The sequence below is a fragment of the Typopeltis vanoorti genome, chromosome 8 (genome assembly GCF_054136105.1).
Source record: "Typopeltis vanoorti isolate ZY-2024b chromosome 8, IOZ_Tvanoo_1.0, whole genome shotgun sequence".
NCBI classification, from domain to species: Eukaryota; Metazoa; Arthropoda; class Arachnida; order Uropygi; family Thelyphonidae; genus Typopeltis; species Typopeltis vanoorti.
In genome coordinates, this window is record NC_143556.1 from 100,186,009 (window position 1) to 100,205,210 (window position 19,202).

The window sequence follows — 19,202 nt, forward strand, 5'->3', positions numbered from 1 at the left end:
TTTACCAAATTTAACACAAAAGTCAATCACAGCTCTCTTTTTGAAACTCGTTTTCTGACCGTTCATCAAAACACACTGTCACTCTTGGCACTATAACTCAGCTTCTAATGAAACAAATATCATAAACAGTTGACACAACACTAATGAAGGTTGCTGCTTTCGACAACAAAAAGATACGACAGATGGTGCTACTAGTTTCTTCTATTTTTGAAAAGTTTGGTTCATTTTTGGACAGAGGGTGTATAACTTGCATCTCAGCTCAGGAATGATACCACAGGAATGGAAAAAATATATATGATAGTTCCACTGTACAAGGATGGTGCAAAAACTGATGTGTTTAACTACCAACCTATCAGTATCTCAGGTGTGGTAGTGAAGATTTTAGAGAAGTTGTTAAGAACTCACATATAGAAATTGCTAGACAAACAGGCTATACTCTCAAGAGATGGCATGGGTTTACTAAAGGAAGGTCATACTTTAACAATTTGTTCATATTTTATAACAATGTTATGGCCAAGTTGGATAAAGGGAATGGTACACTATGATGTTAGATTTTTCTAAGGCATTTGATAGGATACTACATGAAAGGTTGTTGCATAAAATGGAGAATATGGGATTGAAATATAAACTCTTGACTTGGATCAGGGGATGGATGAGAGACAGATATCAAAAAGTGGCATACAACGGGTGTGAATCTGCCAGTTTTAAGGTGACCAGTGGTATACCTAAGGTTTAGTCCTTGGGCCACTATTGTTCAATCTATACATTAATGACATCAGGCAGGGTCTAACATGAGATGTGCAATTATTTGCTGATGATGCAAAGATTGGCAGGGAAATCAGGGATGCTACTGATATTCAGCACTTGCAAAATGATGTGAACAGGCTGGAAATTTTGGCAAATGAAAATGGCAGTCAGTTTAATGTTAGTAAGTTTAAATTTTTCCACTTATGAGATATAAAATGAGATTTCCAGGGGCATGTGCTGGCCAAGTCATTAGTGTATCCACTCTTCAGCCAAAAGGCTGCAGATTTGAATCCCGCAGTGGGCATGGATGTTTGTGATTGTCTGTGAAAATACTAGTGGTGGTCAGCGGTAGATACCACTGGTGTAGCTGCAGTTCGTTGTAGTTGGTGGATTGAGTGGTGGAGACAGAGAGTTGTAGAGTAGGTGCCCTCCCTCGATGAGTTTTTTGAACTCCTTAGAGCAGCAGTCGGCAACCTATGGCTCCGGAGCCGCATACTTATCTTTGAATGAATAATTGCAGCTCTTTTCGTTATTAAACAATCTATTTTTGAATAATGCAAAACGAATGTTATTTATTAAATTAGAAATTAAAAACCCTAAATATAGCATTGGCAATAAATTAAGGCCATTTTACATTTAATCAAGGACATTTTACATTAAGTCAAGGATATTTTACAATTGAAAATAGTACATGCAATGCTGAAAAATTTAATACTTTCGTGTTTGAACTCTTTGAAATCATATGCGATAATCCTTCTTTACATTCGTCTTGGATTATCATGGATAATGCAAGAATTCATAAACCCACTGATTTGTCAAATATTTGTTTTAATTATTCATGCCAATTAAAATTACTTAAGTTATGTTTTATGTTGTTTTAATTTATTAAACCAAATATGTCATGCTAGGCTAGCACATGTAGTGCTACAGTAGCGCTTGCTTGTCTGAATGTGCCCATTGTCTTCGCATATAGTGCAGGTGTGGTCTGTAAATCTGCTCACTTTTTTAAAATAAGTAAAGTTTTGTAGGATGCTGCAGTGCTTTCATTTACTGGTGATTGTGTTAGGTAACGTGAATATTGTAATATTAAATTAAATACTAACAAAATAAAAAATATTTTTATATTATTTAAAATGTCAGCAAAGAAGAGAAAGATAGAACAAGAAAATCAAAGTTTAAAAGTGAATGGACCAAAACCTATGCATTTGTAGCAAACAAAGCAGGATTTCCAATGTGTTTAATATGCCATGAAAAGCTTTCAAACAATAAAAAAATCAAATATACTAAGGCATTTTTTAAATAAACACGATACATTTGACAAAGCATATCCACGGGGAGATGAAAGAAAAAAGGCATTAGAAGAGCTACAATGCAAAGTAAACCTAACTAAATGTTCATGTTTCAAATGGATAAAAGCATCAAGAAATACAACTATTGCTAGTTTTGTGGCCGCTCAAGAAGGTGAATGAGGGAAACCTTTTACGGACGGTGAATATGTGAAAGAATGTTTTATTAAAATGTCCAAATTTCTCTTCTGCGATTTTAAAAACAAAGCAGAAATAATTACAAAAATAAAGACATGCCATTATCTGCTAAGATTGTAAGGGACAGAACTAAACGAATGGCAGAAGATATAACAAATCAGCAGGTTACAGATCTAAATTCAACACCAGGATTCTCCATTGCCTGTGACGACTCATGCGATGTGGATGACATTGCACAGATTGTACTTATTTGTAGATACGTAAACTCTCAAGGACTCAGGAAGAATTACTTGATATACTGCCACTTACAGGACAAACTCGTGGAGAAGACATTGAATCTGCTGTTACCACTTACTTGAAAAGTAAGGGTATTAATATTAACAAAATAATATTTATTGCGACCGATGGGGCGCCGAGCATGAAAGGTACAAAAAAAGGTTTTGTTTCTTTATTTAAAAAACAAATTTTGCATGACATGTTTTCCTTTCACTGCATAATCCATCAAAAGATACTTTGTGCACAAACTTTTCCAAAAGAGAGAACAGTAGTGATGGATTTGGTTGTAGAAATTGTTAACAAAATAATGGCAAGACCACTACATCATTAGCAATTTTGTGAACTTCTTAAAGAAATCAATTGCGAATATTCCGATCTTCTTTTGCATAACAGAATAAGATGACTTTCCAGAGGTGCGGTGTTGATGCGATTTGCCACCTGCCTTGGAGAGGTTAAGTTGTTTCTAAGACAAAAAGACCTTGAATATGCACAGTTAGAAATACTCATTGGTTACAAAAATTCTACTTTAGGGTAAATATGATTTCCCATTTAAACGCACTAAATAAGAAACTACAGGGAAAGGGAAATACAGCAGTTTTGCTTTTAGAAGAAGTGATTTCGTTTGAACAAAAATTATATTTGTTTGTGACAGACTTAGAGAAAGGCACATTATTGCATTTTCCTACATTGAAGAAATATCAACAAGAACAAGCTGATAATAATTCCATAAATTTGACTTTTTTCAAAGAAATTGTGGTAAATATGCGATCTGAATTTAATGGGAGATTTGAGGAGTTTAGAAAGAACAAGACAACTATGTCATTTTTATTGTGACTAATTGAAATTAATCCTGCTAAATTAAATTTTTCACCTTTTGCTGGAATTGATGAGGCTGCATTTCAACCTGAGTTAGAGGACCTGAAAATCAAGGATTTGTGGAATTCAAAATTTAGAAATCTTGAAGCTGACCTGGAGGAGTTGGAAAGACAAAAATCTACCCTTGCAATACAACACAAATGGTCTGAAATAGAAGATCTTAAAAAGCAAGATCAGATTGTATTTGACACGTGCAATTGTTTACCGGACACTTACATTCAGTTAAAAACATACGCATTTGGACTTCTATCGATTTTCGGATCGACATATTTCTGTGAGCAAATATTTTCTAATATGAATTTTATTAAAAGTAAGTTGAGAAACCAACTAAACAACGTGTCTTTTGTCATGTTTGAAAATGAAAATTATGGTATATTCGCTGTATATTGAGAAACTATCCCAAGAAGTTCAACATCAAAAGTCGCACTAAGAAGATATTTTAAATTTAAAAAATTAAAGAAATAAGTATGTTATTGGATTTTATACATATGTTTTTGTAAGGAGGAAGAAATCTTTGTTTTATTATTTAATATTTAAAAATATCATATAATTTCGTGTGACATGCCACCCCTGTGTTTTACAAGTATGATAACGTGCTACTGCAAAAAAAACTGAATAAATAATTTAATTATAATATTTTTCAATGTAGTTTCTAAATTTAAAGCAATTAAACAGTAAATCAAATACTTGGTTCGATCTGCATAAAGAATATTTTGTTTTTCTTTGATAAAAGAAAGTATTAATTTATTTTCCATTATTTATGTATATTTTAATTTTTTAACCTGCACAAATAAATCCACATGTAAAAATCAACATTCATAAAATAGATTTTTAATTAAAATATACTAATTCTGCCATACAAAACGAACACCATGGACCGCACAAAAAACCTGAGAGAGCTGCATGCAGCCAGCAGACCATTGGTTGCTCATCACTGTGTGCGGCTCCCAAATTTTTTTTTTAACAGATATCATTTTAAAAATAGCTCTTCACTCCAAAAAGGTTGTCGACTGCCGCCCTAGAGGGTGTCACATAATAATAATAATATTATATTAGCAGAGTTATGTTACACTGAGGAGGCAAAGAATCTTTGCTGGATAGGAATTTGAAGTTCAAAGGTTACACAGCAAAAGTTGCAAATACAACTCAGAGGATATTTGCAATGTTGAAGAGAACCTTGACATCCAAATATAAGAAAGTCATTTTGCCTCTTTATAAGGCTTTGATAAGACTATGAGGGTTGTTTGAAAAGTTTAGTAAAAAAATAAGTTAGACATTTTTTGGAAAAAATCACCTATATTTCTCAACATAGTCTCCATCGAGGTCTACACATTTGGACCAGGGAGTTTCCAATTTTTTCATCCCATCTAAAAAGTAGGATTTGTGAAATTGTGCAAAATAGTCATTGATAGCCTTGATGGCATTCTCATTTGAAGAACATTTTTTTTCTCACTGAGCCAAATTTTTAAGTCTGGGAACAAGAAGAAGTCACACAGGGCCATCTGCCGTATTCTTCAGAATACGGCAGATGTGTGGGATGGTGCATTGTCTTGATGAAAGAGCCCTTTTTTGTGTGCCAATCTTGGAGGTTTTTTTCTTCATTTATTCTTTTAAACGGTCCAACAATGATGCACAATAGACTCCTGTTATTGTCTTACCCTTTATCAAATAGTCTATCATGATAATTCCTTAGGAATCCCAAAAAAACAGTGACCATCACCTTCCCAGCTGGCAAAACGGTCTTCACTTTTTTTGGTACTCTTTCACCAGGCATTGTCAACTGTTTTGACTGCTGCTTAGACTCAGGTGTGTAGTGGTTGATCCAAGTTTCTTCTACAGTCATGAATCGATGCAAAAAATCCTGCGAAATGCAATTAAACATTGCCAAATACTGCACTGAAATGTCTTTTCGTATGCATTTTTGATCGACAGTCAACAATCACGGCACCCATCGCACACACAGCTTTTTCATGTGCAATTTTTCGTGCAGGATATTATACACTTATTCAGTTGAGATGCCTACAATCTCATACACTTTCACTCGGCAGTCTTCCATAATGATATACCATGGATTTTGTCAATCATTTCCTTCATAGTGACCTAAGTCAGGCGTCCAGAGTGCGCTTCATCTTCGATGGACCTATGGCCATTTTTAAGCTCATTTATCCAAAAATAAATAGTCTAATGCTGGTGCAGAGTCCCCATGAACTGCATCCAACTCAGCTTTGATCTGCATGGCCATCCACTTCTTCAGATAAAAGTTTTATCACTGAATAAAACTTGTTTTATTCAGTGATAAAATGACCATGTTCGCATTTTTGAAAAATGCGAACATGGTCATTTTAAATGTTTGCCAAACGAGAACTACGCGTTGCCCATAGCTAAAATTTTGCCAGGGGTCATGAAAAAGATGATACATGTCGACACTGTTATGAATGACGAATTGTGTCACCATCTATTGGAAATTTATCAAACTTTTCAAGCAACCCTTGTACACCTGGATTATTGCACAGATTTGGTCTCCTGGATTCCAAGGTAATAAAGGAAGGGTGCAAAGAAGAGTTAAAAAGATTATATATGGAATCTAGATTATGAGGACAAGTTGCAAGTATGTGGATTACAGACTTTGTTAACAGCAGAAAGAGGAGTGATATGATAGAGGTCTATAAACTTTTGAATAGGTTAACACTCATTAAAAAATATTTCTGATGAAATTTTTCGTTATATGGAAGGCAGAGAGAGAGAACATGGGACATCCATTGAAGTTAAGTTTGTTCACAGTCAAAAAGGGGTAAGAGCTAGGTTTTTCTCTCACAGAGCAGTGAGTGAGTGGAATAGTTTGCCTTTAGGAGTAGTGAGTGCATCCTAGTGTGAATGAATTTCAGGAAAGGCTGTCATCATGAAAATGAATTTCATGATGACAGCTGGTGTGGGTGATTTATAGCCTCTCTTGATGAGTCTTTGACACCCTGGAGGTTTCAGATAATAAAAACTACTTTAACAGTTTAAGTTAAAACATTTATTATTATTACTATTATTATTATTACCACGGGCTACTCCAGGAGTCCTTAGACTCATTGAGGGAGGCCCTAAACATCATGTTCACACAGCTGTTCAACATTCTCACAGTATCTATCATATCTTGCCTTGAACTCGCTCACTGTCATAGCACCCACAACAGACTCTGGAAGCTTATTCCACTCATTTACCACTCTAAAAGTAAAGAACCCAGCTCTAACACCCCTGCTAACCACGCTCTTGCCCAGCTTCCATGGGTGTCCCCTAGTTCTCCCACCACCAGTCCTGATCTCAAAAATATCATCTGAATTAATCCTATAGAATCCTTTTAGCAATTTGAATGTCTCAATCATATCTCCCCTTTTTCGCCTATCAACTAGTTTCTGCAACCCACAAATCTTCAACCTGTTCTCATATGGTTCATTCCATAGACCTGCTATCATCTTAGTCACTCGCCTCTGGATCCTCTCAACCTCCTCCCCATCAAGAAGGAACCGAGGTGACCAAATCTGGGCATAGTAGTCGAGATGAGGTCTTATCAGGGCTCGGTACAGAGGTACAATAACTTGTTTTTCTCTGCTCGTCAAGGTATTTTTCAACAACCAAGTGAGTTGATGAGCTGATTTAGCTACTTTCGCAATGTGCCCCCTAAACTTCATCTCCCTATCCACCAACACTCCCAAGTCCCTGGCCTCATCAATCTCTTGGAGTACAGTTCCACCAATGTGGTATACTGCTGCTAATCTTTTCACTCCGAACTGCATAACCTTACATTTTGTCACATTAAATTGACATCCATTCTCCTTAGTCCAGAACTCCAATCTATCTAAGTCATCTTGCAAGACATTGACATCTTCTGCATTCACTATCGCCCTACCCAACTTTGCATCATCAGCGAACAAATGAACTGTCCCACTTAGACCCTTCCCTATATCGTTAATGAACAGATTAAACAGCAGTGGTCCAAGAACAGAACCCTGTGGCACACCACTAGTCACAGGCCGTTTTTTGGACTCTACTCCTGAATAAACTACTCTTTGATATCTCTCCATCAACCACCCAGCTATCCATCTCACCAACCCTATATCCATTCCCATATGTTGTAGTTTACGGATTAGAATTCCATGTGGTATCCTGTCAAACGCCTTTGCCAGGTCCAGCAGTATCACTGTAAACCCATTTCCCTTATCCAGTTCAGCCGTCACCTTGTTATAAAACTTGAGCAAGTTACTGAGGCATGATCTACCCTTCACAAAGCCATGCTGTCCTCTGTACAGTATCTCATTTTCATCAATCCATTCCTGTATTTTTCCCTTGACTACTTTCTCCAAGACCTTGACAACGACTCCTGATATGCTGATCGGTCGGTAATTTGCAACCATAGTCTTGGATCCTCCTTTATGCAGTGGAACTATTTTCCCCTCTTTCCACGCCTTCGGGACTAAGCCAGACCTGAGACTCAGATTAAACAACATGGTCAAGGGCACTGATAATTCATTAGCCGCTTCATGCAAGACCCGTGCCGGTATACCATCCAATCCCACAGATGTATTCACATTAAGGTTCTGTAATAGACTATTCACCTCCACTTCATTCATCACAATTCCCATATAAACTAATGGTTCCTTCATTTTTTCAACGTCACCACCTGGATGATATACTTTTGCAAAGTGCGCGCTCAGTAACTCCACTATATCGACTGGTTCAGTGAACTCTTTACCATCGTCATTCCTTAAAATCATTTTGCCATGTACAGTTTTTTTCTTGCTTGCAGCATATTGAAAGAACTATTTGGGATTCTCTTTTGCTTGCATAGCTAGTTTCCTTTCATAATCGGCTTTTGCTGTTTTTACCACACTCGTTACCCTTCTGGCCTGTACTTTATACCGTTCGTGTGCCTGCAGGTCACCCCTTTCTTTAAATTCCCTCCATAGTTGTTTCTTTTTTTGCAGCTCAAGCTTAATGGTGTTATTCATCCATTTAACCCCTCCTTGTTTCACTATTCGGACCTTAGGTATACAATCAGCCATAACCTCCTGTAAATGCTCTTTGATCACTTCCGATGCTCTATCGACGTCCAGCCCTTGCAGTTGTACATGCCATGGCACTGATCCAAGCACGCTATTATTGCTTCGGTATCTTTAATATATAAAAATATAAATATACGTGAAAGTGTACACAAATAAATATTTGGATTCAAGGAAATTATTTCAGGTCTACCTATTTTTACCGAATTTACTGGTAAAAAATATCAAATTACCAGTATATTTACTGATGCATTTTTAACTGTTTACCATTAAACTGATTTATCAGTAATGCAATCCCTAGTAAGCATACAAAATATCATTTATGACATTATTATAATACAGCTATATTGCCTGCTTCAGTTTAGGAGTACCCCTGTTTAAATGTCATTGGCTATTTACTCATGGGTTCTTAGGGCATTATGAGTGTAGATGTACTAAAAAGTATATGTAACTTAAGGAATAGAAAATTGCACATACCTTTTTCTGGGTGTTGTGGCTTTTCCTCTGTCTGCGATGTCGAGAACTGCAGTGTGTGTGGTGTGTGTGTGTGGGGGGGGTAGGCAGTTTGGTAGAATAAGTTAGAAAAACCCGGGTTTTTTTTTTTCGTAATATATAGAAACATATACTTTTATATAGGGTGGGGAAAAAAGTGAAAGGGTTAATTTTTTAAAATAGGGAGGGGGAAGGGGAAAGGTGGTTGACGGGGTGTGGACCGTTTCGACTATTCGTGGTCATCATCGGACCATATTGGGCTTATCGGAACATATTGGCCATATTGACCAACATCGCCCAATATGTTCCGATGATGACCACGAATAGTCGAAACGGTCCACACCCCGTCAACCACCTTTCCCCTTCCCCCTCCCTATTTTAAAAAATTAACCCTTTCACTTTTTTCCCCACCCTATATAAAAGTATATGTTTCTATATATTACGAAAAAAAAAAACCCGGGTTTTTCTAACTTATTCTACCAAACTGCCTACCCCCCCCCCCCCCCCCACACACACCACACACACACTCTGCAGTTCTCGACATCGCAGACAGAGGAAAAGCCACAACACCCAGAAAAAGGTATGTGCAATTTTCTATTCCTTAAGCTACATATACTTTTTAGTACATCTACACTCATAATGCCCTAAGAACCCATGAGTAAATAGCCAATGACATTTAAACAGGGGTACTCCTAAACTGAAGCAGGCAATATAGCTGTATTATAATAGTTTATAATGAGGGGTAACATGGGAGTTTTCCCAGAAATAATATACATTTATGACATAAAATAGAATCACATTTAGTAAATAAAATTATTCCTCTTCTGAATTTTTTACTCAATAACTAGAAATTTCCACTTGTTATGGATAAGTGCATTTTTCAAGCCCTGAGAATATGTATACCTCAGAAAAAACTTTTACATTAGGAAAAAGTTACGGAAAGGTACAGAAGGAAACTGAGCAAGAGGGTGAGGAGTGGTTTCTTTGCATGGAGGATAGTTGAACCATGGAATGCATTGCCTGATAGAGTGGTGAGAGCGAGAACAGTCAATTAGTTTAAGGAGTGGAATGATAGACTTTGTGTTTCCTAGAAAGGACCTCCTGCGATGAGTCTTGATAGACTTTGGGTTTCCTAGGAAGGACCTCCCACGATGAGTCTTTTGACTCCATGGAGGCCTGAATAATAATAATAACATAATAAAAAGAAATCAAAAGAGGAATTCAGATAGGAAAGATGACTTTTGCCAAACTAAAAAAATTCCTCTGCAGTAAAATAAAACCAGAAAATAGAACCAACCTCTTCAACTAGTGTGTCATCCCAGTTATGATATATGAATCCGAAACATGGCCAATAACCAAACAAATACTAGAAAGAATGACAGTTAATCAAGCACAGAATTTAGAGAGCCATGCTAAACATCACACTGCAAGACAAAATAAGGAAAGAAGATAAAAGAAATAACAGTGTTGGATATAGGGGAAGAGATTTTAAAATTAAAATGAGATGGGCAGGACATATTCCATGGATGAAAAGCGATAGATGGACAAATACAATCACCCAGTTGCTCCATATGAAAGATGATGAATGCCATGGATAACCAGAGAGAGAGAGAGAGAGAAGATGAAAATGATGACCTAGTGGAAATGGCTGGAGAATGTTGCCATTGGGAATCCTTCAATAGAGAAAGATGGAGACAACTGGAGGAGGAGGAGGATGTGGCTTATAACAAAAAATGGCTACAAAAAGAGCTTAGATGAAGAAGAATATGGATATCACCCTGCAATGAGAAGTTAAAAAAAAAAGGGAGAAAAAAAAGACATTGATACAGTTTGCATTTATGCAGAGGCTCACATCATACCATGTGATCATTCAAATCTAATCCGACAGAAATAGTTGACAAACTACATACTGTTGCTAGCACATATTCCCATAATATGTTTGTTACATGTTCTATGAATAGTTTTCAAGTTATAAAGGATGACAAACTTGCTTTAAGTTGAAAAAAATATTTCTATATAAAATTTATTTCACTTAAGTATTTCTAGCTTTATTCAAAAAACAAACATTACTTTTCAGCTTGCTGTTTATATAGCAGTTCAGAGAAAAATACTAACCTCAAAATTAAATGCTCACCAACTTTTAAGTCTAGACATCTATTGTTAGGAATTTTAAATCGATATATATTGCAGCTGCTCGTTTCTTTGATAATGTCTTTCAACATAAAATATTTATATTCAGAATTTCTGATTACAGGGCCCTAAAATATGAGAACGAACAGTTAAATATTTCAGAACTTATAAATATTTATCCTATGCTTACATGAATGAAATAAAAAATATCACTTATTCAATTGCCAGAAAATTAGCCTTTTGGCTTTTTATTTTAATTACAAATATCACTTATATTAAAAATTAGGCTAATAATAAAAAATCATGGACTTAAAATTCTTAGAAAATAGAAAACAAAAAGAAGTGTTAAGGACTGTAAATGAAAATAACAGTGAATGATGTTTGGTCATACCCAAAACTTTTTATGAATTTAAAAGTAGTAACTAATGGAACAAAGTAATAATAATAATAATAATAGATATCTTTTAGGTTATCCCCTAAGATTTACAGAAAAGCAGAATTATTGATGCCTGTTATGAATAGTGACCATGGAAACAAATTTTTGAAAGCTTAGGGGGAAATCATTAGTTAGTCATAAAAAAGCTTAGTTGTGATGATAAATGCTCTTCAGCTGGAAAGTCAGAGGCTTGATTCCCAGCCAGGATGCAAAGAACTTTTATAAGGAATTTTCAGTGAAGGTGAGTTAGCCAGTCTCATTAAAAAAAACACATGAGTGTCTGATAGGAATTTCCTATCAGACACTCATGCTTTTCATTTTGTAAAACAGACAACCCAAGCTAGAATTACATACTGCATCCATTAAATATTACAAGTGGGGGGGGGGGGACTGGAAAATTCTGATAAACACCTAGAACAAAAATGATATTAAAGCAAATGTTATGATCACAAGAAAGAACATATGAGAATATTAGAACATAAGTTACCTTCATAACTCTGCTACTAGTATGTTATTTCTTGTGGTTATATCAGTTGCTTTATATCGTTTTTGTTCTAGGTGTTTATCAGAACTTTCCACCCCCTACTCCCCATCCCATACATATAATGAATGTAATATGAAATTCTAACCTGACTAGTTTAATGGCTTCAGTTATAATTCAAAAGAACTTAACCAAATAAGCCACAAGTGTTTATTTACTTTCTTTTGCTTGAAAGTAAACATTTGTGGTGTTTTACTTTATTTTCAAATTTCTAGTTCTTAGATTACATCAGCAATAGCAAAAGAATCCAGATTCCCAACTGATGAATGGTTTGAATGGTTTTGAGATAAGAATTTAAATTCAACACTATTAGCAAGATTTTTTTTTCTAAGTTGGTACATCTGTCATAAGCATCCATGTGAAATTGCAAGTCATTCTATCAAGTAGTTTGTTTTATACAACTGTCTGAAGCAAAAGTGTTATCTGTATCCGTGTGTAGAGGCTTACGTGCTGTGAGGACATCATATTGGAGGCTTAATGGATTTTTTACAACACTCAAAAAGAATTAAAATAGAATTTAATACTTCCTATATTTCGTCCTAGTCACTAGGACATCTACGGGGATTACAAAAACAATTAATGCAACATGCACACACAAATCTTACAATACTAAGCTCAACCACGTGGGTGAATCTAAAGTCCTATTTAAGTGGAGCACCCTCTAAGGGCAGTAGTGGGTGGCCTGGAATGTAAGGTGGGACCTCTGGTGATGAGTGTTTCCCAAATCTTCGGAAGTTTAATGCAACCGTATTTCTTAAGATTTGGTTGGTTTCTGAGAGCTGCTGCTGCTTCTAAGAAAAGAGAGAATTTGCTGTGGTGGAGCATGGTGATTTTCTTCCATGATACTCTGTGGATGGTGTCCAAAACATGGTCAGCCAAGCCTGAATGGCCATAATTGTGTTTACAGATGTAAGACTTGTGTTCCTCCAGGCGGATGGATGCTGATCTGCCTGTCCGTCCAAAGTAAGCCAGCTTACAGGAACAGGGTACTTTGTAAACTCCAGGCAGCGAGAGAGGAGGGAGCTGATCTTTCGTAGAACAGATAAGGGTAGCAAGTTTGCGGTAGGGCTTATATGCTGTGTGTAGGTTGTACTTTTTTACTATCTTGGCTATTTTTTCAGATGTGTCACGGATATGGTATGTGTAGGGTATGGTGATGGCATTTTTAAAATCTTGTTGACAGGAAGGACGGGGAATGGGGGAGGAACTGATTATTTTTTTGATACTGTGTTCGCTGTAGCCATTGGAGAGGAAAGTGTTGTGTGTGTGGTTAAGCTCAGTAGTGAGGGCGGTTCCACTGGAACAAAGATTGTGGGCTCTCTTGGTAAGAGTTTTGATGATGCCATATTGTTGTGAGGGGTGGTGGTGGGAGAGTTTGTGAATGTATCTGCCTGTGTGTGTAGGTTTTCTGTATACAGTGAAGGCAAGTGTATCATTAGGCAGGCGTGTGTTCTTTTCCTTTTCCATAGTAAACTGGATTCTTGGATGTGGGCTATTGAGATGACCGAGGAAGGAGTCTAACGTGTCTGGGCCATGAGGCCAAATAGAGAACACTTCATCTACATATCTTAGCCAGATAGAAGGTTTCAGTGGGGCTGAGTCTATGGCTCATTTTTCGAAATCTTCATATAGAAATTGGCAAGGGAGAGTGAGAGGGGGGAACCCATGGTGGTTCCCTATATCTGTTTGTAGATTTTGTTCTTCCAAGAGAAATACCCAGAGTTAATGGCAAAGGAAAAGAGATCTAAGATGTCAGAGGGAAAAACGTTTTCTAAGAGAGATAAGGTATCAGTTAAGGGAATGTTGGTAAACAAAGAGGAGATATCAAAGCTTACCAATATGTCTGCATTATTCAAGGTTAAATTTTCTGTGAGGGCTTTAAAGTGGGTCGAGTTTTTTATATAGGAAGTGGACCTTCTGGTGATGGGGGGGGGGGGGGGGGCAGAGAGCTGGCCAGCTGTTTAGACAGTCTGTAGCAAGGTGCATTGGTGGCATCTACTATAGGTCTGAGTGGGGAATTGGGTTTGTGGATTTTTGGTAAACCGTATATTCGGGAGGGGGACAGGTGTGGAAAGGTTTAAGTTTTTTTGTGACGTCAGGGGGCCAAGAGATTACTTTTTTAAGTAAGATTTTTAATTTCTTAACTTGTGTTTTTGTGGGGACGTGTTCTAGCAGGATGTAGGTAGCACGATCGCGGAGGATAATGTTCATTTTACAATTGTATTCACTGGTATTAAGAACGAATGTGGCATTACCCTTATCCGCTCTGGTGATGACGATACTTTTTTCTTTGCATAGTTTCTCCTGAAACATCCGTGGCACATCTGAAAAAATAGCCAAGATACTAAAAAAGTACAACCTACACACAGCATATAAGCCCTACCGCAAACTTGCTACCCTTATCAGTTCTACGAAAGATCAGCTCCCTCCTCTCTCTCACTGCCTGAAGTTTACAAAGTACCCTGTTCCTGTAAGCTGGCTTACTTTGGACGGACAGGCAGATCAGCATCCATCCACCTGGAGGAACACAAGTCTTACATCTGTAAACACAACTATGACCATTCAGGCTTGGCTAACCATGTTTTGGACACCACCCACAGAGTATCGTGGAAGAAAACCACCATGCTCCACCACAGCAAATTCTCTCTTTTCTTAGAAGCAGCAGCAGCTCTCAGAAACCAACCAAATCTTAAGAAATACGGTTGCATTAAACTTCCGAAGATTTGGGAAACACTCATCACCAGAGGTCCCACCTTACATTCCAGGCCACCTACTACCACCCTTAGAGGACTCTCCACCTAGATAGGACTTTAGTGTCACCCACGTGGTTGGGCTTAGTATTGTAAGATTTGTGTGTGCATGTTGCATTAATTGTTTTTGTAATCCCCGTAGATGTCCTTGTGACTAGGACGAAATATAGGAAGTATTAAATTCTATTTTAATTATTTTTGAGTGTTGTAAAAAATTCATTAAGCCTCCAACATGATGTTATCTGTATCCCTTGAAATGGATAAAATTGAGTATCATGTGGTTATAAAATTCTTTGTAAAAGAAGGATTAACAACAACAGAAATTCATTCGAAGTTCTTAAAAGTTTATGGGCACTTTTCTCCTTCATTTTTGACCATTAAGAAATGGGCTGCCGAGTTTAAATATGGCCGTACCAGCCTTGAAGATGATCCACGTGAAGGACGTCCAAAAAGTGTAACACCACCAGAAATCATTGATCAAGTGCACAATATGGTACTGGATGACCAGGAAAAGTGTGTAAAATTGCTGAGACTATAAGCATTTCAAAAGAACATGTAGGATATATTTTGCATGAAGAATTGCAAATGAAAAAGCTTTGAACAACATGACCGCCATGCTTGCTCACAGCAGATCAAAAACGCACTTGCATGAAAATCTCGGAACAGTGCTTAGAGCATTTTAACAAGAATAAAACTGATTTTGTGTGTTGATTTATTACTATCGATGAAACTTGGATTCACCATTACACACCAGAATCCAAATAGCAATCAAAACAGTGGAGAGAAGCAAGTTGTTTGGCACCAAAGAAGACAAATTCGGTTCCATCAGCAGGAAAGTCATGGCATCGGTGTTTTGGGATGCTAAAGGCATTTTGTTTATTAATTATCTTGAAAAGGGTAAAACAATAATCAGGGAATATTATTCTGATCTTTTAACCAGGCTAGACGAAAAAATTTGTGAGAAAAGAATCAGTTTGCAGAAGAAAAAAATCATCTTTCATCAGGACAATGCACCTGCCCACAAAGGTGTTTTGGCAATGGGAAAATTAAGGGATCTGCACTATGAATTGTTGGAACATCCACCCTGTTCCCCAGATTTGGATTCCTCTTACGTCTGTCTCTTCCCAAAACTAAAACTCTTCCTCATTTTTCTTTGAATCAAGAGGTGATCGCAGCTGTAGAGGGGTATTTTGCAGATCTTACCGAGAACCACTACAGGGATAGGATAATGGCATTGGAGCATGGCTGGAATAAATGTATTAGTCTTAAGGGAGATTATGTTGAAAAATAAAAATAATTTTGAAATTATAAATTCGTTTTTTGATTGTTAGGTCAAGAACTTTTCAGCCCACTCTCGTAAATTATTATTATTATATTATTATTATTATTCAGGCCTCCATGGCGTCAAAAGACTCATCGTGGGAGGTCCTCCCTAAGAACATAAAGTCTGTCAAGACTCATCAAGGGGAGGTCCCCCCCTAAGAAACACGAAGTCTATCATACCACTCCTTAAACTCATTGACCGTTCTCGCTCTCACCACTCCATCAATCAATGCATTCCATGGTTCAACCACCCTCCAGGCAAAGAAACCACTCCTCACTCTCTTGCTCACAGTTTCATTTTGTAACTTCCAGGGATGGCCTCTTGTCATCATTCCTTCCCGCTGTTCAGCCAAGCGAAAGAACTCCCCAGTGTCAACCCTGTAACCACTTCTCAACAGTTTAAAAGTCTCAATCATATCACTTCTCCTTCTTCTATCCATCAAACTCTGCAGTCCACATTCCCTCAGCCGATCTTCATAACTATCCTTGTACAGTCCTGAAACCATCTTTGTCATCCATGTTTGTATCCTTTCCACAGTTAATTTATCCCCTTCAAATCCTGGGGACCAAATCTGAGAACAACAGTCCAAGTGTAGTCTGATCAGAGACTTATACAACGGAATGATAATCCTCTTATCTCTGCAGGTCAGTGTTCTTCTCATAATTGCAGCAATCCTCTGTGTTACCTTCACCATCTTTGCAATATGTCCCCTAAACTTCAGGTTTCTATCAATCATCAATCCCAGATCTCTTGTCTCCCCTACTGTCTCTAGCAGATGTTAGACATCTGCTAGAGACAGTAGTCATATGACTTATTACTTTAGGATGTTCTATCATAGTAAAGCAGGCATTATTTCTAGAGCAATACGAAGGAAAGATCATAAGTAAATGAAGATGATGCATCCTGACTACTGAGCCCTCCAGATATCAGTAAGGTATGGATACTAGAGGGGATTTTTCCAAGTGTTTTAAAGGAATGTGCTAAGGAAGTGATGATGCAATTAACCTGGCTGTTTAATGAAGCTCTTGCAACAAAGCAAGTTCCTGAGGAGTGGAGCAAGGGTAAGATAGCATCATTCCATAAGAATGGTTGTAGAATGGAGGTGTCAAACTATACACCAGTTTGTATTTTATCTGTGGTTGTTCAGATTTTGGAAAAGCTGGTAAGAACTCAAGTAAAGAATTGAGCAAACGAGAGCAGTATTATTTATGAATGTTAGCATGGATTTGTTAAGATATTATCGTTGTAATAGTCTGGTTCCCAAGTACAACAGAGTAACAAGAGCAGTGCATGATGGTAAGGCATACTCTCTTTGATTTTGCAAAGGCATTTGACAAAATGCCACATTACAAGTTATTATTTAAGTTGCAATCATAAAAGTTTCATATAAACATTTTACTCATTATGCTCATTTTTTACAGTTTTATATATTCTAAGTGAAATATTCATTAATAAGGATTATGTTTTTTTTATATGATAAAGTAATCTTAAAAAATGTATGTTTGCATTTATTAATGCATTGTATGTGCTTAACAGGAAACCACTTTGTGTCACTATCTCCCTAGTGATCAGCTGCAACCCTCTCAAAGAAAGGAAGCCACAGGATCAGATCAGATATGCTTAACATCACTAGAGATGCCATGTGGTTAAAGTGGTGATGATATTAAAGGAGACTGAAATGCAGTTATAAATAGTTATCTTGCTTACCGTATGTTGTGATCCATAGGAATTCACACAGAAATAATGCCGTGTGTATAATATTGTATGTTTGTTTATAGTAGTGAGCTGTAAATAACACATTAATACTGTACAACGTGTGAGCACTGTGGTAATGGTAGCCATGTTTGTCACTTGAGTTTCACTTTGAAACTGAAGTGACAAACTCAGTAATAGACATGCATGTTAGTTGTTGTTTTGAGAACAGCTGTCACTGGGTAACAGGAATGCTAGTAAGAAAAGAGGAGGCAAGCAGGGTGAGAACTGATAAGGTCTAATAAACTACTGAGTTAAGATCTCTAATCTTGGAAAAGTTTTTATATGCATCTTTAATTACTCTCCAAGGATATGGAACTGTGAAGTTAATAATTGAAGGACTGTATAATGTGTGAGGCCTTGACAGATTAGTGAGAATATTTTGTGCTTAATAAAAGGCAAGTCATATGTGTTCCAACAAGCAAGATAGAATCTGTAGTGTAGTATAATTACTTTTATCAAAAATGCATTTGAAACAACTCAATTAAATATTTTCCTATTCTGAGTGATTATTCTTCATGCCAACTCAGCAAAAATACAGAAGGATGAATTGAGGAAATTAGAAGACATATTCAAATATATTGGTCAAGTGAGATATTTAACTTTTATTCTGTTCTAAAGAGTTTGATACATAAAAGTGAATGAATGAGTGGAACAATAAAGGAATAAATAAAACAAAGTGGATAAAGTAGAGCTTGATGGATTAAATGTTGCATAGGAAGTTCCCATAATGGTTAAGTGAAAGTCTTTGATTAGTGCTATGTTCAATAAATTTTGTAGAGTATTCATATATATTTGATGCCATTCCTAAGATTTGAATTAAACTATGAGAGAATCTTCTTTGAGCTCATTCTAGAATGGCCATATGGTTATTCTTTGTATTTATTTAGTAAGAATTTGACGGTTAAATATATAGAATAATAGAATATATTAGTTATATATAGATATAATATATATATAGAAGTTAAATATAGAGAACAGAATTGTTAAATCTAGAGTCAGACAAGATGTACATTATCCCCTCTGTTATTTATTATCTATACAGATCGCAATATGAAGGAAAGCAGTATTAAACCTGATATCAAAATTGGAGATGTTAATCTCAGCTCTTTACTTTATGCATATGATGTTGTACTTTTAAATAAATCCAGTACAAGTCTACAAGATTCCCTGACCAAGTTGAATAACTGCTGTAATAAATTTGGTATGAAAATCAGTAATAACAAGACAACAACAACAACAATGAAAATAGGTAGAAGCATTGAAAATATCAACTGCATGAATTTAAACATGGCAACAGACAACAGGATCAACAAAAAAAAAAAAACAGTATGACAGTAAGTCAACTG

At 36.5% G+C, this 19,202-nt stretch overlaps 1 protein-coding gene across 1 annotated transcript in view; it reads right to left on the reverse strand.

Moving 5' to 3' along the window:
* Window positions 1-19,202, reverse strand: part of LOC150104226 (NADH-cytochrome b5 reductase-like) — a 145,756-nt gene that overhangs the window by 76,842 nt on the left and 49,712 nt on the right. The window contains exon 3 of the mRNA XM_090396851.1: window positions 11,036-11,178. Coding sequence (XP_090252977.1) covers window positions 11,036-11,178 — 143 coding nt within the window. The remainder of the gene's footprint in view (window positions 1-11,035; window positions 11,179-19,202) is intronic.